At 42.4% G+C, this 22,019-nt stretch overlaps 1 protein-coding gene across 3 annotated transcripts in view; it reads right to left on the bottom strand.

The window, feature by feature from the left end:
- MYLK4 (myosin light chain kinase family member 4) overlaps positions 1-22,019 on the bottom strand; it is a 131,474-nt gene that overhangs the window by 14,555 nt on the left and 94,900 nt on the right. For 2 of the 3 annotated variants that reach the window (XM_030552291.1, XM_030552289.1), the window contains 5 exons: positions 6,307-6,397; positions 5,303-5,783; positions 4,189-4,490; positions 1,861-1,966; positions 235-328 (listed from right to left, as the gene is read on the bottom strand). In XM_030552291.1, the coding sequence (XP_030408151.1) occupies positions 235-328; positions 1,861-1,966; positions 4,189-4,490; positions 5,303-5,783; positions 6,307-6,397 (1,074 nt within the window). The remainder of the gene's footprint in view (positions 1-234; positions 329-1,860; positions 1,967-4,188; positions 4,491-5,302; positions 5,784-6,306; positions 6,398-22,019) is intronic. The other variant, XM_030552290.1, reaches the window with a different exon arrangement.

Genomic DNA, 22,019 nt, shown 5'->3' with positions numbered 1-22,019 from the left:
TTCACTAAGAAAATGTAAAGAAAATTAACAAAGGAGAAAAAAAGGGAAGAAATGAAAAGACGTGAGAAAAAGTTGGAAAAGTGAAAATTAAAAAATAAAAAGATGAAAGAACTGAAAGAAGGTTGATAAACTGGTTGCAGTCCTGGAGGGGAAGGGAAAAGAATCTACAAACCAGCTATTACCCAACCGGTCATGTGGTATTGATGGCGTGGGGGCCATGCAGCCTATGCTTACCTTTTCTTTAGCACCTCTGGCTTTTATAATTTTTGCTGCTAACTTGAGACCTGTTGCTTTTTCTTCACATTTGTGCACTTGACCAAATCGCCCTCTAAGGGTGAAAGAAAAAAAGAACCCATCCGTCACCATTCAGTGTTAAACATGAGATAGGAATCCAGCATGGAGTCTGGATTTTAGACACTTCAGATTATTCTCCATCCAGCACTGGCAAATCCTGATGTACATATCACGCTGCATTTGAGTCTTTGGAATGCTATTCTATCCACAGATAACACCTGTTCCCATACATTTAGGTACATCAAAATCACACTCAGTTTTGATTGCTATTAGTCTATCCATTATTTAATTCACTAATATTCACTGATGAATGAAAGCCAGTCACATGAGTACTCCCAGTGAAGCCAATGGGACTATTTGTGGTGTGAGTAAGAGGGTCACGATCTTGCCCTAACTACACTATAACCAATCCATTTAATGCATTCTTAGTTTTTTCCTTTTGAAAATTCTCTTAACAAAATGTGAAACATGTTCCTGTTACATCATCTTCAGATACTTCCTCTTATTGGAAGGCAACGTAGATGGGCAGAATAAACTACTGTTCAAGTCCAGCACCTGCTTTTCTAAAAGAATACGGTGAATAGTCACAAACACCACACTGTCATTATCGTAGGCTGTAGCGATCTGAACCACTGCTAAAGGGTATGAGAGCATTTTTTCAGTGTAAATACAAAACAGCAGCCCAGACTAGGGAACCTACTAAGCTGTCATTTGGGCACTATCACAGCTATAATTTTGTTTCCACAAAATGTCATAAAACCAAAATATTTTGCATAATTTCACAACTGTGTCCCTTCCCTGCCTCCCCTGCCACCTCTTCCAAGAAAAATGGAATGAGGCTTGGGTCTTGTAGTTCTGGGACTAAAGGAAATAACAGTATTTTTTAAAGCTTCTTACAAACAAGTTGGGAGAGGGCTCAAGAGCCCTACCTGAACTGCCACAGAGGTGCCCATCCCCGGGGCGGCTCTAGGCCCCAGCACACCAAGTGGGCACTCTGTCAGCGCCACAGGGACAGCAGGCAGGGTGCCTTCGGCGGCTTGCCTGCAGGAGGTCTGCTGATCCTGCGGCTTCTGGACCTCAGGCACGGCTCCGGGAGGTCCGCCAAAGCCGCGGGACCAGCGGAACTCCCGCAGGCAAGCCGCTGAATGCAGTCTGCCTACAGTGCTTGGGGTGGCGAAATGTCTAGAGCCACCCCTGGCCCAGCCCCTGGTATCATGTTTCTTCTACAGTGTTCTTGCAAGTGGTGGCCAGCCTGGGAATGCCTAAGATAAAACTCTGTGTTGGAATGCACTATAATTCCTATCTGGCACTGATGCGGCAGCCTCAGGAAATTGTTTACATACCAAATATAAACCGAAGCATGAAGCCGCAAAAACCCACAAAAGTAGCATGATTTTAGTCCATCTCCAATTTACAATTAGACAGCACTTTTGTGAGCTAGGCTTTAGCAAGGCGTGCTGCTTCCATTCAACTGTAACATACCCCTTCATTACAAGGCTATTTGCTATATTTTCCTGGTGGCTCAAGAAAACTCATTTTTGTGTTGACAGCGTTAGCTCCACTTACCCTCCCAGAACTTCATTCCGGTTGACTTCATAATAACTGTTGACCACTCCCTTTTTTGCTGAAACAATCCGGTGATCAAATGGCGCTGGAGGAGCAGGGCAATCGTCTACAAAAGACAAACCAGAGATCCGGCATGTTAGTACCAACATGCACCATTTATTACTTACATTAAATCCTGTTTCCTAATAAATACAATGATCTACGGATTTAATGACCAGGTGGCAAGTTTTACTCACGGGGGTGTCTCTTTAGGACTTAGGGACAAATCTTATTCCCTGAGCATAGCCTGAGTAAATGTGATGTTTGTAAGGGAATTATCCAAGGGACTAGAAGAAAATGAGTCCACCCTTACCACTATGGCAGAGTATTCCATCAATGAGACTGCAGTACCTAGGTTTTGGCCAGTGGATTCTCATAGAATTGGACCCGGTGGCTATCCTTGTGTTCCACTCCAAAGTCATTCTTCTATGAGCTTGCTGAAAAGGCCACTGTGGAGACATGCAGTTCACACGTTGCACCTTCCTACAGTGGTTCTGTGGCCTTTGCGGCCTCTGTCCTACACCCGTTTCTGCCTAGGAGAATTTCCTCTTTAGCAAGGCATCATTCATTCTGCTAATGTACTGCCAAATTCTGCACCAACTCTATTTGTGCCACCCCACTGAAGACACTCCCCATCCAGGAGACACCAAGAATTCATGTGTAAGCACACTGGGTGCACAAGCAGGTGAGGGCATATAGCTGTCCAGCATTACTTCATACCCACAGTGGGGCATGAACAAGTAGATTGGGGACATCCCCATGTTTTCTCTCACACACTTACTAGTGCCTAGAGGTTACCAATATGGTACCTGCTGCAACTTTTTAAAGGGGTAGTAAGAGCCATTGTTCAGTGCGCTCTCTTCTAGCCTCATCTAGGCGATTTGTCTGCCTCTGCCATACCCAATGCAGAATGCCTCTAGCCTCTATCACTTCAATAGTACAGCTTTTCATTCTCCCTTGCATGGCTATTGTTCCTAAAGGCCAGCTTTAGGGCTTATCTACATTAGGGAGTTTGCACGGGCATAACTACATAGATGCAAAGCTACCCTGTGGCATCTAAAGGTTCCAACAGTACAGTGGTAGGCACTGTACATACACATCATAAGTTCCTGCCCTGAAGAGCGTACAGTCTAAATAGAGAAGGCAGACAGAAGGCTGAAAGGCGAAAGAGAGGCAAAAGGTGAAATCACTTGCTGTAGGTCATAAACCCAGGTCACCTGAGTTGCATTCTAGTGCTCTATCCACTGCACCATGGATTTTTGCCTGACTGATGCAAAAATCCCTATTGTAGACAAGCCCTTAACCCCTAAATTTGTGTTTAGATTTTTGTGGGGTGACAAGTTTTTCATTTTATGCCCACATTGTCAATTGATTTATATTCCTCGGAATGACCTTTGGCTGACCAAGGTGACAAACATTTCTACCAAGGGGAAGAAGGGCTAGAATGGTAATGTTTCTATATGATCTCTTTGGTTTGGAATGCTGGCTGTCTTGCGTGTGGAACTTTTTAAGCAATTTTAAAACCATTCATTACTTCAGTGAAAATGATAAAAAAGAAATCCCATGACAGCATATAGTTGGCAGGAATCCTCTGGTCATTAATGTAAGACTGGATTGTCCTTATTCACAGGGCATGTCCATTTTTCCAGGACACCAGCTGTGTACCCAGAGTTTTTTTAATGTGTTAATAACTTACATGGCCAGTGAATTAGTTCATGGTCAAGGAACTGCAGAAAGCTAAGGCTCCTGGAATTTTGCCACCTACTTTGGATTCTGCAGGAGTTGAATTGCAGACTTTAAACAGGGGCCTTTGCATGTTACTGAGGCCTATAACATGCAAAGAAGTTCTCTTCCTCTTGAGCAAGGATTTGATCCTGAAGAGCTGCAAACTCACAGTGTATAAATTTATAACAACATAAGAAAATAGGTTTTGAAGAGAAATTGAAAGCTTCACAAAACATTACCATTTCTGGGCTAAAAAATGTTAACTTCGTAAGTGTTAAGGCCTGAAAGGACCAGTAGGAGCCTCTAGTCTGACTTGCGATATCAACTGCTTTCAGCCAGATTTTCCCAAGATACTTTATACTTTCCAACTCTCAGAACAGAATATTCTAAAAACAAAGGTCAGGTCAGATCCTCAGCTGATAAAAAAATTAACATAACTCTACTGAAGTAAATGGAGTGACACTGATTTGCAACAACTAGGGCTCTGGCCCCTATGAACAAATGATTTTGCTCATAGTTACGATACATATGCCCTTTTTTTTTTAAGCAAAAGCTATTTCCTACCAATTACAGTCACCAAATCTTCTATAGATGCCTCTGCTTGATTATCACTCTCTGTACCAGTGGAATCAGCTGCCTTTGGTTTGTCTTGTGGAGTATTTGGTTTAATGGCCTCTTTACGTTTACATTTGTCACCAGCACTCTCTGCGTCTACCCTGCTCTTTTTGTTGTCAGCTTTGATTAGACCTTCATCATTCACTCGACGCTTACTGCTGCCTCTATGCTCAAGCTGGCAGGTCTGCTCAGGGTTCTGGGAGAACGTCCCTGCTGGTTTGCTTCCTGTGCCTTTTTCACTGCCTTTACACCTGCAAGACAAATAAACTTAAAGCAGAATGAACTTAGAACTAAAGGTGTGAAATTCCAGGGGCAGGCTGCATTTAAATAATATTTATTTATTTTTTGCTTTATTGTGTAAAGTAATATGGTAACTAACTAGGGTAAGCTTCCTTTTGTAGAATAAAATAAACCTGACAGCAGCAAATTTCCTATTTCTGAAACAATGGCCTGAATTCTGCTGATTTCATATTTGACTATCAACCACATCTTTAAAGTAGTGGGAGAACTCTTTGTTTATAAAGGTCCTTGAGAGCTTGAGTCACTTATCTCTGAAGGTCTGTAAATAATGCAGCACAGCAGAATTACAGTAAACAAGCTTAACAATTTAGTTCCCTGGGCAAGTGTCACAGTTTTATGTTACCACTTGTATTATTAGACATTGCAGTGCAATTCCAAACCAGTACACTCTCTATTCTAAACTTGCTTTGCTCACAAATTACATGGTATGGAACATAAACATGACACAGAAGGGGAGGATGCTTCTTAGAGATGAAGAACTGTTGAATATCCAGCTGCCCTTTCTTTGTTCTAGACCTTCTTTCTGAGCAAATGGCAACATGTAAGACAGTACTGGTTTTGCCATGTGTGGCAGGTTGTCAATTTGGAGACAAAGCCAGTCTGTTAAACCCACTTTCATTTGGATATTGGGCTGGATTTATGGCATAGCTCCCAAATAAATATTAATAATATACTTACTTGATTTAATGCTTGAAATAAATGACTTTCTGGAATATGGGTCTTTAAGAATAAGCTAATGTACGCTTTGGGTTTTAAGTCTTACCTTTGAAGCCGTGCATCTTGTCTCTGGCTTTCTGCTGGATGCTCATCATCCTCTGCCTCATGTTCATTTTGAGATGCAGTTGCTGATTCTTCCTCCTCTTCTCTACAGTGACCAGCATCATCTTCTTCTTCTTCCTCCTCTTGCCTTTCTTCTTCAGGCACTTGCTGTCCACCAGCCCTCTTCACACCTTCCAGGGATTCATTTTCCTTCTTTTCATCTTGCCCTGTTATCCTTTGGCTATTGTCATCAACAGCAACCTCTGCTCCTTGGCTCTTTCTTGTACTGAAGGATGTTAGAACAGAGCTGTTTGGGTGTTCCTTCTGGCTTTTCAAAGTTAAATCCTCTCCCTTGTCCTTTGGCCCTTGAGATTTGGGAGAACTCTTTTGAATCAAAAAAGCACTTGCCTTTTTAGTATTTTCCTTATTGAGCATATGGACCGTTTCTTTGTGAGGGCAGGACTGGTTTTCTTGGTTGGCTCCCTCTGGAAACAATCAGAGAATACCAAGCATATTAACTAAGGACTTGTGTAATTACCATGATTTCCATTACTTACTGAGTAGGCACCTTCTTTTCTCCTCCACTTTCCAAGGTCAATGGAAATGTTTTCTAAGCAACAGTAATAGTCATGAGCTTTCAAGCAAAGTATAGTTTTTTTTAAAAAACCCATTATATAAAGCACCTACAGATTCTTGGCCTTCAGATGTAGCCCTTTCAGATATTTTTCTTACTTAAACTCATGGTGAACTAAGTCTAGTTTAATAAAATATTCAAGCAAAAGCACCTTCTTGGAAAGTTTATGACCATGTACAAAAGCAAGACAACACATAATGCACTAAAGGTAATAGAACCTTCAATATCTAGATGCCAATTGGGCAACCCTTACTCATGTTGGTGAGCACTTGTTCACAAGATTAGCCTCCATGATTTCAGCCAGACTACTCATATGAGTAAGTAAGGGTTCCACAACTGGGCCCTTAGACACTATGCAGAGTGAAAGCTCTAACCTGTGGAATCGGGTGGTTTCTTCTTTTTTATAGACTTTGTTCCCTTTGCACTTAAACATGACTTCTCCATTTCTTTCTGATCCCCGATGGCCTGTAGGAATGCAAGCAATACATTAGTCACGGTGCGCAGCATTCACATTGCACTGTTATTTGCAAAACTGCATTCTCTTTTTTGAACAAAACCAAACATTTTGCATGATTTGATTCAAAATCCATCTTTAAGTGTTATTGACAGTACTCATGATGTATTCAGTTTTAGGTGCTATCAACCTGATTCTGTTTGTACCAATGTAAATAAGGAGTAACTCCCTGGACTGAAATCAATGGAGTTACACTAATGTAAAACTAGCATAGAAAAAATCAGAATCAAGCCCCATGAGCTGACAAACAATCCACAAGAAAAATAATTTACCAGCTTTTAAAAATTAGTTAATTGGTTAGTCTAAAACAAAGTTAATATTTATTGTGCTGGTAAAATATTCAGTAATAGTCTTACAATGTCTGGTAACTTCTGTAGATTAGAGACACAAGCTTCCAAGCCACACAGAGCTCTTCTTCAGCACACCCGAAGAAGAGCTCTGTGTGGCTCAAAAGCTTGTCTCTCACCAACAGAAGTTGGCCCAGTAAAAGATATTACCACACTCACCTTGTCTCGCTAGTATCCTCGGACTAACATGGCTATAACTACACTGCATACAACATCTGGTAACAGCATTTTAAAAAATTTATTGCAAGCTGATAAAACAGTCACCAGGAATCAAAGGATATAAAACCATAATCTTAGCTGTGTAGCCTACTATGTCTATATTCTACAATGCTATACTGACATCTAGAGGACTTTTGTACTGAATAGACTTCCCATAAAACGTAACTATTATTGTTACATTTATAGCTATTTAATAATATATTTATGGAATTTATTCATTGTCTTTTTCTTTAAACATTCTTAATGTACTAGTAAAATGGTAACATCACAATCTGTGACATAAATGATTCATTAATATTTAATTTTCCTCTGCTCCCTCCTAACTCTTCATAGTAAAAATGAAACATATTGTTAATAATAAAAATGGGTCCAAAAGGGTGTAAACAATTAGATACTTCCAAGTAATTTTCAGAAGGATTTGTTCCAGATTAGGGTGTTACTCTGACTCTCTCTTTGAATCACCCACTAAAACAGCTTGATACCTATTTCTGCTGAGTATACTGGACCAGGCACCTAAACTTGCTTGCCTTATTCATGCAAGTAATCCAACTGTTTACTCATGAGAGTAAAATGAGCATGACTTGATACCAGAACTATATACACTCCCTGGTAGCTTCTTTATAGGATTTTTTAAAATATAAAACTAAATAGAACTATGCAGATAACAGGAACCAAATGAAAACTATATGTACTCTCTAAAGCTACTGTATCCAAAGCATACTGAATTCGACAGGAAATAAAGAGAAATTAAAAAAAGAAGAAATTGTATGAAAGGAGTTGGAAATGTGAGATACGCAGTTTGCATCCACAGCTAGCCTGGCTATTACAAAAAATTCCTATCCATAACAGACAGGGTATCTGTGCTATAAGAACTGTGACTGACAACTGTGAATACAGTTGTTCCTAGCAGGATTCAAGCTATAACATGAAGAGGGCTTAAATATGAGCACATAACTCCCCTCAAAAAACAAGCTGGAGCCTTGTCAGCTAAGATGCAAAATGAACCTAAATCTAAGAATGCTCCATGAATCTAAATTCTGAACCCATCATAAAGAATTGGTCATTGCTTGCTTTGGTTTTCTGCTCTGCAGTGAAAAGTGCTAAAAGAGGCAGGGCAAAACCTTATATCAAGAAGTTAATGCAATTACTAATGCACTCTGATTCCATTCCTAAGTATGCCCTCCTGGCAATGTTGATGAGGACACTGACTATAATCAAATAGTCAGCTGAGCAAATAACCATGCAAGTGGACTCCAAGGACTTTTTATACATGGAGCCAAATTTCGTTTCTGCATCCAAAAATAATTGCAGGTATACAGTGCTTTCTCACTAAATATTTTTGCCGTCTGCAGGTGTGAAAAATGGAAGGCAACTTTTGAAAATCTGCCTGGTAAAGATTTGGATGATGCCGAGTATCTGCAACTGCTTGACAGTTCCATAAATCACTACAGTATTTATTCAAACATAGTTTTTGAACGCCTATATTTTAGCAAGGGTTGAGGTGCTCATGCTCATTTAAATGAAAAAGCTAATCCAGCTGGTACAAAATGAAATCGGTTGAAGCATTTACTTGCATCCTTCAGACTTAGTAAGTATGGGTTGTTTATCACCAATAAGTGGCACATGGTAAGGCCACTAGGTGAAATACAATTAATGCCAAGACTGGAAGGATGACAGAGAGTACCCATAGTATCTACAGGAACTTAAGCTGTACACTTACAGTTTTTGCCATTACAGGTAAATTGTGCCTCTTGTTTGACTTGTCAAATCTTAGCTTAGGGGTAAAAATATGAATTTTCAGTCATCGCTTTTTCTCAAAGGGCCAGATTGTGCCTGGCTCCTGTAGAGCTGGCCGGGACCAGGGGGATCAGACAGAGTGTCCTTCAAAAAGGTTGGACCAGTTAGGGTGGTCAGGTGTCCAGTTTTTGACTGGAAAGTCTGGTTGAAAAGGGGACCTGACAGTGTCCGGTCAGATCTACTGACTGGACACCCAAAGTCCGGTTACTGCAGCCGGAGGAGGCAGGGAGGCACCAAGTCATTACCCATGCCAGCCCCTATTCAGCCAGGGCCAGCTCCTACCTGCATCAGGCGGCTGCAGCTCCCAATCCTGGCTCTGCAGGCAAGCGGGGGAGAGGCGAAAAGCAATGAGTGATGGAGGGAGGCGGAAAGAGGAGCAAATGGGAGGCAGGGCCTCAGAGATAAATGGCAGGGCAGGGCAGGGACAGGGCCTTGGGGAAAGAAGTGGGGTGGGGTGGGGCCTCAGGGGTAAGAGGCAGGGCAGGGGAGACTTCAGCAGGTGTGCTCACTTTTTAAATATTACAAAGTTGGCAGCCCTAGGACTAGTGGCTGTATTCTGTGGGATCTGCAGGAGGCCCTGTACTTTTCTGAGGCACATGTTCCTATTGGGAGTGTGACTCCTCTGCATTCCAAGGCAAAGCAATGCCTTAACACTGAGATTTTCAAAGGAGAGGGAATTGCAATAGGATCTGAACATCTAACTCTGTTAGACTCCTTTGAAAATGTCATCCTAAAGGTACAACTAATTCCTCTGCAATACCCAAAATGTAATTGCTACTGTACTGTGGATACCTACGGATCCTATTTGCCCCATGAAATACTGTTTCCTGAGCTGTTAAGGGTGCTTCTAGGGATCCCTTTAATCCAAACCCGTATAGGGAGGTTTTAGCCTTTCATCTGGGTGATTTCTTCTCTCACAATTTCTAAAATTATAGGAAACAATTTTCTTAGTCTTGGGTTCCTACAGTCTAAAGCGTCTTGGACTGGCATGGAAATTATGCACACAATTAAAAAAAAAAGTATTTCAGATGCACAAGGTTTACAGCATATCCTGTTCCCCCACACCCCATCTACAGGAGGCCAAAGCTTCCAATGCTGTTTTCATTCTTCATCCAGAATTGCCCCAAAGGGAAATATTAAAGGTTATATTTTGTGTGCCTAAAAATATGCACAAGCAAAAAGGTGTGTGCAGGAATACAAGTTAGGGTAATCCAGTCAAAAAAAAAATTCCAGGCATAAACTTTTGCTTTCAACATTCACCATGTTCAGGCTCCATGTAACACAGACAGAGTAAGAGCATAGGTGATGGCAGCAGCAGCAGAATAACATGGGAGCAGAATAAAGACTCTTTATGAACCTACAGTATGGAATGATGCACAAGACTATTTTCAGAAACTATTCAGAGTTGCTTTAGAAACTCTGTGATGAAAAAAAATCATAGTAATTAGACATTAAGCAATCATAAAAGATATAAATATCATGCATTTTAAAGCAATTTCAGATTCAGTCAGAAATTAATGTAATGCTTTTTATTAACATCTGACTCCTTTTTAATGAGCTGTGCTGTACTTAAATTCTTTCTTTATACTGCACCATGGCTAACATTGGAATGTTTTTCTATCTAACTTTCAACTTTTTTTACTCACCTAATAAAAACCTTTGATTTTCTTCCCACTGCAGGCAACTTTATAATGAATGACTTCATGAAGCAGCCCTAAGGTTTTAGTTAGATCTCCTTTGTGACTCCATCACATTTCTTCTGATGCCAAAAGGTACTATTTCATTGCTTCAGTTTGATCCCATTCAACAGGTTGCAATATATAGAGATTTGCATAAGCAAAATACATTTTCTATTCATTGACTCATAGGCCTATAGACTTCGAGGTCAGAAGGGATGATCATGAGCATCCAGTCTGACCTCTTGCATATTGCAGGCCACAGAACCTCACCCACTCACTTCTGTAGTAGGATCATTACTCAGGCTACGATTTAGTCACAGGTATTTTCAGTTAAAATCATGGACAGGTCACTGGCAATAAACAAAAATTCATGGCCGTGACCTGTCCATGACTTATATTATAAACCCCCCTGACTAAATCTTGGGGAGCCATTGCTGGAGGGGAGCCAGGGGGCTGCTGCTGCAGGGAGGGGAGGCTGGGGGGGTGGGCAGGGCCAGCAGCACTAGCTGCCAGGCGGCTGCCAAGCAGCAGCTGCTCCAGCCGCCTGGGGACCGCTACTGGGGGCTGTGACAGCGGCTGCTCTGGCCACCCCAAGGACTGCTTCTTTGTTGGTCCCCAGGGCCAACCCCACCAGCTGCTGCTCAGGCAGTTCCAGGGCCAGCTGCCCAAGGACCAGTGTTCCCACTAATTTTTCCCACTCATGTGCAGAATGAATTTTGTTATGTGCAACAATATGGAGGTGATGCGGCTGAGGGGTTCAGAAAGTGGGAGGGGCTCAAAGCTGGGGCAGAGGGTTGGCAGGGGTGTGACGGCTCTGGCTGGGGGTGCAGGCTCTGGGGATAGGGCTCAGGGCTGGGGCAGAGGGTTGGCAGGGGTGTGACGGCTCCAGCTGGAGGTGCGGGCTCTGGGGTGGTGGGGGGTGACGAGCTCATGGCTGGGGCAGTGGGTTAGGATGTGGGATGGGGCTGGGGGGAGGGCTCTTGCTGAGTACGGGCTCTGGAGAGGGGCTGGGGATGAGGGGTTTCGGATGCAGGCTGCCCTGGGGCTACAGCAGGGAGAGAGGACTCCCCCTGGGGCTGAGTTGGGGTAGGGGAGGGGCGCCTTTCCCCTGGTCAGGCAGGTTCCCTGAGCACCTGTGTGGCACTAAACAGGCTGCTGCACAGCTTACAGGGAACTTAGCTGGGGACCACCTGAGCAGCAGCTGGTGGGGCTGGCCCCAGTTACTGCCTGAGCAGCAAGTGACCCAGGTCCCATGCCGCAGAGGAAGGAAAAAACACCCAGGGTCTCTGTCAATCTGATCTGGGGAAAAATTCCTTCTCAACCCCAAATATGGTGATCAGTTAGACCCTGAGTATGCGGGCAAGACCCACAAGCCAGACACCTCAGCCAGACACCTTGGAAAGAATTCTCTATAGTGACTCAGAGTTCTACCCATCTAGTGTCCCATCTCCAACTGTTGGAGATACTTCCTAATAGTAATGGATAGACGTCATTAGTGTCTGTATTAGGGACGTCCAAGATAGTTTACATAGATTTATTAGGATTGGATATCCAGCTTTTATGTAAGAGCTGAACATTATCCATGAATAGACATGATTGAGTTACTTGATCTGCGTGATGACATTGAGTACTTGAGTTGTCACCCAGTGTTATGTCATGGACTTTGTTACATAAGCTTCGGCATGTAGGCTCTCTACATGTACATAATTCTATATGTAACTAGTTGTATGTGACTGAATCGTCAATATACTAACTGTTGGAATCAGAACATATGTGATGCTTTCTTTTCCTGAGAAAGTATTTGGCTCCGTAACTCTCTACCTATCCTGGAACAGCTGGAATCCACTCTCTCCACTTTCATTTCCCTCCTCAAAGCACTTTTTGTCTGCAAAGACAGGCAGTGTTAAACAACCAGTGAATGAAATTCTGATACTTATTATATACATGAAACAAAACACACACACCCACACTCCACTGTCATATGGTGAATCTGCTTCCATGTCTGATAGCACTCAGTGTAACTGAATAATTATTTATTGCTTGTCTACCGAGGCTGTAAGCACCTAGATGCAGAAATCTTCTCTCTTCCATGTTCTTTACAGTGCTGAGAGCACTCTAAAATAAATAATTATTCTGTATATGCTAATTTCAAGTCATAACATCTATTCAGTCACATCGAAGAATGTGAAGTATGATTCCATACTAGGATATACATGAGAATGCATATGTGGCCAACAGCCCTGAAATAACTTGGCAATAACTAACAGAATTTACTAGGCAGATATTGCTGCAAGGAAATTTGCATCAAGCCACCCATCAAATACCAGGAAATCTTTGAATGCACTTCACTGGATTCAAGCTTAAAGAACAAAAAATTAAGAGGACAAAAACATCAAATATATATGAGTAAACAAATATATTGCAGTCCATCAAGACTAAAATGATGATCAACACTGTCTGTCTTTGGAGACAAAAAGTGCTTTGAGGAGGAAATGAAAGTGGAGAGAGTGGATTCCAGCTGTTCCAGGATAGGTAGAGAGTTATGGAGCCAAATACTTTCTCAGGAAAAGAAAGCATCACATATGTTCTGATTCCAAAAGTTAGTATATTGACGATTCAGTCACATACAACTAGTTGTTACATATAGAATTATGTACATGTAGAGAGCCTACATGCCGATGCTGATGTAGCAAAGTCCATGACATAACACTGGGTGATAACAACTTGCTCAAGCACTCAATGTCATCACGCAGATCAAGTAACTCAGTCATGTCTATTCATGGATAATATCATAAAGATATGTTATTAAAGATATCAGCAGTCCAGTGCACTTCTAATACTCTTACAGTAAAACCACAGTTGGAACCATGCCTAAATATAGCCACAATAACTCAAGAAGGAGGGTAGCAATCAGGATGGGAGATCAAAGACAGCCTAAAGGAAAATGAAGGCTCTTAGTAAATTTTTCAACATGCAAAGCTAACAGTTGGCTCTAAAATACTGTATGTAATGTCTATTTTACTGTGAAAATCTAATTTAGAAACATGCAGGGTGGAATTGGCATTTTGCAAGACAGCTCTCATAAAGGGCAGTGGATAGCTACACTGCCCCAGGGGCGGGGTTGGGACCGAATTATGACTGAGAGTCACAGTTCACTCATGACTTTCCCTTTGCTCCGACTGGGAAAAAGCGGAACCAGCCTTTTTCTTCCACAGCTTATCATAGAATCATAGAATATCTTATCTCTGCCAATGCACAGGCTTAGCTGTATTGGATGATGAGTGAAGCCAAGTCTCTGTCCACTTCCTGCTCCTGCCTGCCCACTTCCCATCCACTTGTATGGGACAGGGAGAAGCGATCCAGTGGCAACTGCTCTTTTACCTTCCCTTCCCTCCTCTGCTAGGGAGGATCTCCAGCAAAGTGAGTAGCCTACATATGGGAGTAAGGGGGTTCTTTATGCCCTCCTAGGCATCCAGGCTCACAGTCTGAGTCTGTAGTCTGTAACATGCACTCTGATATATTAAAAGAAGCACAACACAACTTGTTTGTAGTAATAATAATAATGATGATGAACTGCTTTTAAACATTTTGATATTCACCATGAACACTAGTCACTATCATTTCAGAGAGCAGTCATCTGTAGGTGGATTTTAAAAATAGTTGATGAAGATACTTCCAATGGCTCTGGAGTGTATGCAATAGTACAGAAACAGCAGCCACTGGAATCAGTGGATACTGACATTTGCTATGACCAGAGTATTAACCATGTGTAACCCTCGCCTATGTCAGGTGACTGGGACTAGGAAATAAAATCAATCTATTACCATCATTTCTACATGTCAGACCTTTATTACAAACACCTTGGTATATCGCTATTTACATGGGCCTACCAGCTGCATGTGCACCTAAATCACATCATGAAGAACTTGCTCTGTACAGTACTCCAGAATTCTCTACAAAAGGGCTTATTTCCCCCTGTGGACTGCAACTTTGTCACAGCTTATGTTGGAGAGGATGGATGAGAAGAGATCCATCTTGAAAGCCAAGCAATAGTGGCCATTTTCTTACTCTAGTATAAAAAACATTGAGTTTCCTCTGTCAGACCACTTCAGGCAATCTTTCGCTACAAGAGCAATTAAGCAGCTGGCCTTGTTAGAAGACATTCCTCAGCTTTACTGATTCATGTGAGTCAAGCATGCATCGTCATGCATGGCAGGTATGTCCAGATTTCTTCATGGGCTGTTTTAGGAGAAAGCTTGCTGTAGGGACTTTTCCAAATGGTTACAGACTTCAAAACCATCCCCAACATCTTTGATGATTCCTTTTTAACTGGATTTCCACACACAGGCTGGCTTCCTAATAATACACTTTATTTTATAAGCAAAGGGTTTTTTGTTTGTTTGTTTCTTTTTAAAGATCTGGGATTTCTTTATTTTCCCTATATAGGCACACCCTTTTTCCTGCAGCACTTCACCATGGGGGCAACAGAACTCTGAATGGAATGTGCTTGGAACGGCCCCAGGGTCCACTGGGGCTGCTGCACAGCCAGTCTTTGCTCCTCATGAGCAGTGTGTTTGTGCAGGACAAAGGATGTTGCCAGAATGACAGCAAATTAATTTAACTCAAAGAAACTACTCTTGTCATTGAAAGCCAGCATGGTAGAGACCCAGCAATGAAGTGAAATTGCATTGACAATCCAAAGAAAGATGGGCATATTGAAAGAAACATTCAAACGTATTATACATTACACTTCATAACTAGCTCGCTCCCAGGTGGGCTGTCACCTGAGAATCTGTTAATTTCTAAAAGCTGGTGGCCTGCTAAAGGAGGATTTCCCACACCTGCGAGGGGGGAGCAGATAAGGCTGTTGCCTATCCCAAGTCCATCCTGCCCCTACCTCCTCACTTCCAGGAGCTCTCTCTTTCCCACCTGCCCAGGCTCCTGACATAACCTGTCTCCTTTCATCACCAGTTCCCAGCTGCTTCTTATCTCAGAAGGTCATTCTAGGCTTGAGGAAGAGTCATAATGGACCCCCAAAATGGTGTCCATTTTCTTAATGTGCTGTAAATTATTGCACAGCAACGTATCACAAAAACCTAGGGAAATTAGCTCATGATCTCTCTCTGCTCACATGAAAGACCAGCTCACTCATTCTCAGTGTGTTGCATGGAGAAACTTTTAGGAGCCACACATTGTCCTCCGACCAACCTGCAGAGATTCAGCAGAAAAATTAATACAGCCTGGGTCTGTATTAAATTTCCCACAGAGCCATTTCCTATGCTAAGAAGACTTTAAGGGGGGATTCTGAGGATGGCCTCAGAACATGGAGTCCAGCAATGTCACCGGGGGCCTTGAAGCTGGTGTGGAGACACAGCCAGATCTGAAACTTGTGGCCTGTATCCTCTTAAAACTTTTGTGGTGGAAAAAAGGGGTCGTCTCCGACCCTGAAGGAAGAGTTTTGAGGAAACTCCAAGAAGTTCCCTTATGGAGTTTTCATTCCCCTAGTCTGCTTTCATGCAAAGGAATAAGTTGCTTGTGTCTATAACTAAGCTGTCTATTTTCCTGTCCAAGGATCTTCGAGACAGTCATTTGTTCTGTTCAAGATAATTCTTCCCTTCTGTTCAAAGAGTAGCGAGATATATCTATTTTTCCTACAAGTAACTTCAGCCAGTCAGGACATGACTTAAATTAGATGATGAATGACAAGAGAAGTGTTTTTATCTAGATATGTTGTGAAAAATAAAGCATAACCCATAGCATTGGTGATACTTCTTTGCTCATTTTTCTCCTATAATTTTTATCATTCTATCTAGTTCAATAAAGACAAATGCAAAGTGCTCCACTTAGGAAGGAACAATCAGTTTCACATATACAGAATGGGAAGAGACTGTCTAGGAAGGAGGATGGCAGAAAGAGATCTAGGGGTCATAGTGGACCACAAGCTATATATGAGTCAACAGTTTGATACTGTTGCAAAAAAAGCAAACGTGATTCTGGGATGCATTAACAGGTGTGTTGTAAACAAGACACGAGAAGTCATTCTTCCGCTCTTCTCTGCACTGGTTAGGCCTCAACTGGAGTATTGTGTCCAGTTCTGGGCACCGCATTTCAAGAAAGATGTGGAGAAACTGGAGAAGGTCCAGAGAAGAGCAACAAGAATGATGAAAGGTCTTGAGAACATGACCTATGAAGGAAGGCTGAAAGAATTGGGTTTATTTAGTTTGGAAAAGAGAAGACTGAGAGGGGACATGATAGCAGTTTTCAGGTATCTAAAAGGGTGTCATCAGGAGGAGGGAGAAAACTTGTTCACCTTAGCCTCTAATGATAGAACAAGAAGCAATGGGCTTAAACTGCAGCAAGGGAGATTTAGTTTGGACATTAGGAAAAAGTTCCTAACTGTCAGGGTAGTTAAACACTGGAATAAATTGCCTAGGGAGGTTGTGGAATCTCCATCTCTGGAGATATTTAAGAGTAGGTTAGATAAATGTCTATCAGGGATGGTCTAGACAGTATTTGGTCCTGCCATGAGGGCAGGGGACTGGACTCAATGACCTCTTGAGGTCCTTTCCAGTCCTAGAGTCTATGAATCTATAATCTGTTTCTTTAGGTTCCTACATGGCCCCATCAGTGCAGCATCCCAATTCTTTTCCTTTCCATTTCATTTACAGTCACAGACCTAGACTAGAAATAGTTCTTGTAGATGAGCCCTTTGTTGCTCACGGTACAAATCAGCTGGAGACCTCTTACTTTGCAAAACCCAGTGTCCTTTTATTTCCCTGTGTTCGTTCCTGTCACCATCTATATACAATTCTGTACAATTCAATAGGAGTTAGGTAGCCACCCAGGGGACAGCTAGTTCCTGTTGTTAGCTAGAAGCAACAGTTCCTTACTCCTCTTCCCATCCCCATCCCCGTCTCTCCCTTCCTTCCCACTTCCTGCCTGCCTGCCTGCCTGCCAGCTTTATAGGCCTTCTCCCCAGGAGGCTCACAGGTGATTACTCTTAGGTTCCTTTAATGAGCCTGTCATAAACAGATGGTTAAGGGTTAATGCCTCTTTTACCTGTAAAGGGTTAAAAAGTTCACCTAGCCTAGCTAACACCTGACCAGAGGAACCAATGGAGGAACATGATGTTTCAAAAGGAAAGAGGAAAGTTTTTCCTTTGTTTTAGAGTTTCAGTTTCAGCCGGAGTGAGAAAGATCAAGGAACCAGCTTCTTATCAGAGTAGTAAGTTTTAGAAAGGGATAAATAGGTTTATGTTTATTTTCTTTGTAACTTGTCTTGGTACCATTAGGGAATTATCAAAATTGGGTATTTGGGTATTTTTTTTTTTGTGTAACTAAATTTGTGCCCAGGGGAACATCCTCTGTGTTTTAAATCTGTTGTCTGTGAGAGTAGCTGGTATGCTAATCTCTCCCAGAGGGTTTTCTTTTACCTTTCTTTTCTTTAATTAAAAGCCTTTTTCTTAATACCTGATTGATTTTTCCTTGTTTTTTTAGATCCAAGGGGGTTGGATCTGGATCCACCAGGAGTTGGTGGGAGAAAGGGAGGGAGATGGTTGATTTCTCCCTGTTTTAAGATCCAAGTGGTTTGGATCTGTGTTCACCAGGGAATTGGTGAAGTCCCTCAAGACTACCCAGGGAAAAGGGTGGTACTTGCAGGTGGTGGCAGCGATACCAGATCTAAGCTAGTAATTAAGCTTAGAAGTGTCCATGCAGGTCCCCACATCTGTACCCTAAAGTTCAGAGTGGGGAAGGAACCTTGACAGAGCCACACCCTGCCAGTTACAATCATTTCCCCTTGATGGGAGCTGCGCTAGCAGGTTCTGAGCTAACAGGGGCTGATTCAGTGCCTCTTAGGCCAGCACCGTTACAATCCTACAATATGTATCTAATTATGTCTGAGTTCTGCTGACTTTTTTCTCCTCTTATATGCTTCAGCCTTATCCCTATTGACAAACACAGTGGAACAGCTTAGCAGCCCCACTATCAAGCCATTAATGCATTTCACCATTACATTCATTTTTTCACAACCCAATATGTTTCCTAACAAATTCATGGTAACTGGAACCTTGGATTCCCTGCCCAACGTTCACTTTGCAGTGGGTTCTCTGCTTTCATCTATCAGACTGGGCTCACACACGTAGAAGGTTATAAAGGTCTGGATTCAAAATGAACCTGATTGTCTCAATACTTGGAAGTCACTGCAGCCCCCAGTGTGGTTTGGGTTCCCAGGGGTTTGTAAATGTTTATTCCGGTTCATGGTGGTTCAGTGGGAGCAGAAATAAATTTAGCAGCCATTTTGGAAGAGGAAAAAGGTCTGAGGACCATGAAAAAGTGATATATTGCCCTTGTAAAGCAATGTTCAGCCTGTTTGACAATGAGTGGCTTCTGGCCTGTTAGTTCACGTAAGATTTGCCTTTCTTGATCCAATTCCCAGTACAGCCTGACTAATCTGGACTATGCAGAGCTGATGAAGACCAGGCTAAAGAGACACCTCATCACTGCCACTCACCTGGCTGCTCTGACTATTCCTTCATTTAGGGGAAACTGCAGGATCTCTACAGTATGCAAGCCCTCTGCCAAGGGCTGAATTTCACTTGGAATGCATATAATATCTCTGCTGCTATACCACAGATATCTTTATAAGGTATAACAGTGGGCATGTGTGAGTGTAAGGAGTTATCTAATCCCCCATCCCACCACCCCTCTTTTTTGGAAAATCTTCTCTTTGTTTTTGCAAAAACATTTAAAGACCTAACTTGTGCATCCATTCTGCAGCAAACACACTGTTGTCCTCCCTAGGGAAGAGAAGATTATATTTGCCCCAAAATCAATAATTGGCAGCCCCAAAGCAACAGGTTCAGCAGAAGAAATGTACAAACCCAGCTGAAGGATCTTTTACTAAGTCCCACTATACTTAACAGACAGCTAAATTAAAAGTCTGGGATGAATATGTGTGTATTAAGTTCTGCTATTGTTCACTGGGTTGTTTGATAATTTCACATGATGGTCCTTTTATAATAAATCATGCACACACACAGAATAAGGTAACAACAAGCCAATATATATATATAAAACAACCAAAAATATTAAATGTAATAATATCATCAGGGCAAATCCAGAAATGCTTACTTGGTCCTTACTCTAGTCCAGGGGTCGGCAACCTCTGGCACGCAGCTCGGGGTCAGGCCAGTTTGTTTACCTGCCGCATCAGCAGGTTTGGCCGACCGCGGCTCCCACCGGCTGCGGTTTGCCATTCCAGGCCAACAGCAGCGGCAGGAAGTGGTGCGGGCCGAGGGAAGTGCTGTCCCCATTGACCTGGAGCGGCGAACCGCGGCCAGTGGGAGCCGTGATCGGTCAAACCTGCCAATGAGGCAGGTAAACAAACTGGCCCGGGCCACCAGGATGCTTATCCTGGTGAGCCGCGTGCCAGAGGTTGCCGACCTCTGCTCTATGGACGCCAATTAATGTCAGTGAGTAAGTCTGAAGACTAAGTGTGGGAGCAAGGGAAGGAGGTGATGCTTGGTGAACAGGGAGAGCCTGATGGGACAAAAAGTTATTTGACTTTTTGCTCCTTCCCCTTCTGGCAAAGAGGAATGCTGCTGACTGATATTGGGTAAACAGTGCAGCTGTGAGCTGGGGATGACGCTCATTGAGCAGGCTTTGTTGGAGCAGGATTAGAATGTCTTCCAAGCAGGGGTTTCTCTTAAATACTTGGAAGTGAAATAGTGATGATGGGGTGGTCTTACCCCTCTGCCTCCTCCCAGTCTCTTTCCTCTGGTTATGGTGGGGCAAGAGAAACAGAAACCTCTGCCTGAGAGAGAGTGACAAAAGTGTGAGTAAAGGCTCCAGGACTTAGTTTATTGCAAATTTTCAATGTTCCTAAAATATCCATCCACTTGTTTCCAAATTTCAGCCTGTTCTTGTGACATCTTCTGAGTGTCTCATCAGCAACTTCAACTTAGCATGGCCAAAACAGAACTCTTATCTTTCCTTCCAAGCTTCTTGCACATCCACCCTGTTCCTCAGGCCTCTAGCTGGGGGAGGTTATCTTTGACTCCTCCTTCTCTCTTGCCCCACACTCCCAGACAGTGTCCAAATACCTCCACTCCTCTGCCAAAACATTTCAAGAGCCCACACTTTTTTTCTCTCTCTCTCCACACAGCTAATGCTCTTATTCAGGCCCTCATAACCTCCTCCTTTCTGTTGTCCCTCACACATTCCTTGCACCATCCACTCCACTGAAACCCTGCTGTTGGCACACCTTCCTAGTCCTCATTCTGACCACATTACTCTGCTCATTCGATCCCTCTGCTGGCTTCTCCATCTTACTGAATCCAATTCAAGCTTCTTTTCCATCCTTCCAGGCCTTTAGCAACTCCTCCTCTCTCTACGTGTCCTCCCTCCTCTCTTTGTGTCTTTCCGTCTCATTTTGCTCAACCTGCCAAGGATGCCAGTCTCACCTGCCCATTTGTCATCTTCTCTCACACCCATCTCTGGGTCATCTTCCACGCTCTCTTATGCCTGGCATGCTTCCCTGAATTCATCAATAAAGGCTACTACTCTCTCAACGTTTGTCTTACTCTATACTTCTACAGCATTTGGCACCATGGGGCCCTGATTCTGACTGGGCCCTAGGGGTGTTACCACACTTCATCAGCATCATGGAGCTGATTCTGTTCTTACTTACAACAATGTTACACAAGTGTGTAACTCCACTGACATCTATGCAGTTTTACTTTTGGTTTACACCAGTATGAGGACAATCAGGTCCCATGTATCTAGCTTTGTAGCACGGTGTTTTACACATTAAAAAAAAGTTACAAATAAAAACTTGGATACTATAAATAAGTAACATTTTTTCCACCCAATCAGTGTACATCTCATTAATGAAGGTGACAGTACCAAAGTGAAAGCCTTTTTTGTTTATTAGAATTTATTTAATGAGGCCAGTCCAATCTGACAGTCAAAAAGATCCTTCCTGTAAAAATATGATTTGTCGTTTCATTATTTTATACAGCAGTAGTTTTTCCATCCAGTTATGGGTATTCTCTGAAAACAAGTTTGCACAAGGACACCGGGGAGAATTGGACTAATTGACTGGAAGAAAGAGCTTTATGAGCTGTTCCTCTGTTGCCCTTCAGACTCCATTAGCCTCTACTAAGTTACATACATTGGCTCCAGCACTACTTATTTAACTAGGAAGTAGAGCTGTTGAAAGATAGCTAGGCATCTGGTTAGCCACTCAGGGAACATTCTGAAGTAATATGGGGTACTTCTCAATACAAGTAGCACCATATCCTGTTAATAACTTCATGCATTTTTCCCTTTATTAAAAAGCTTGTGATATTGAAGAATGGGTCTTCTAATGTATGAAACCCTAAAAAGTTTACACCTTTAAACAAAATGAAAAATAAAGCAGCAAAGGATTTGGGAACACCCATATTAATTCATTGTAATGAATGTTAATGTTGAAAATAACTTGTCAAAACAATTTTATAAATCATCTAAACTTAAGAGGCTAATATCAGT

This window comes from Gopherus evgoodei, chromosome 2 (genome assembly GCF_007399415.2).
Source record: "Gopherus evgoodei ecotype Sinaloan lineage chromosome 2, rGopEvg1_v1.p, whole genome shotgun sequence".
Taxonomy (NCBI): Eukaryota; Metazoa; Chordata; order Testudines; family Testudinidae; genus Gopherus; species Gopherus evgoodei.
This window is presented reverse-complemented; position numbering and strand designations above follow the sequence as displayed.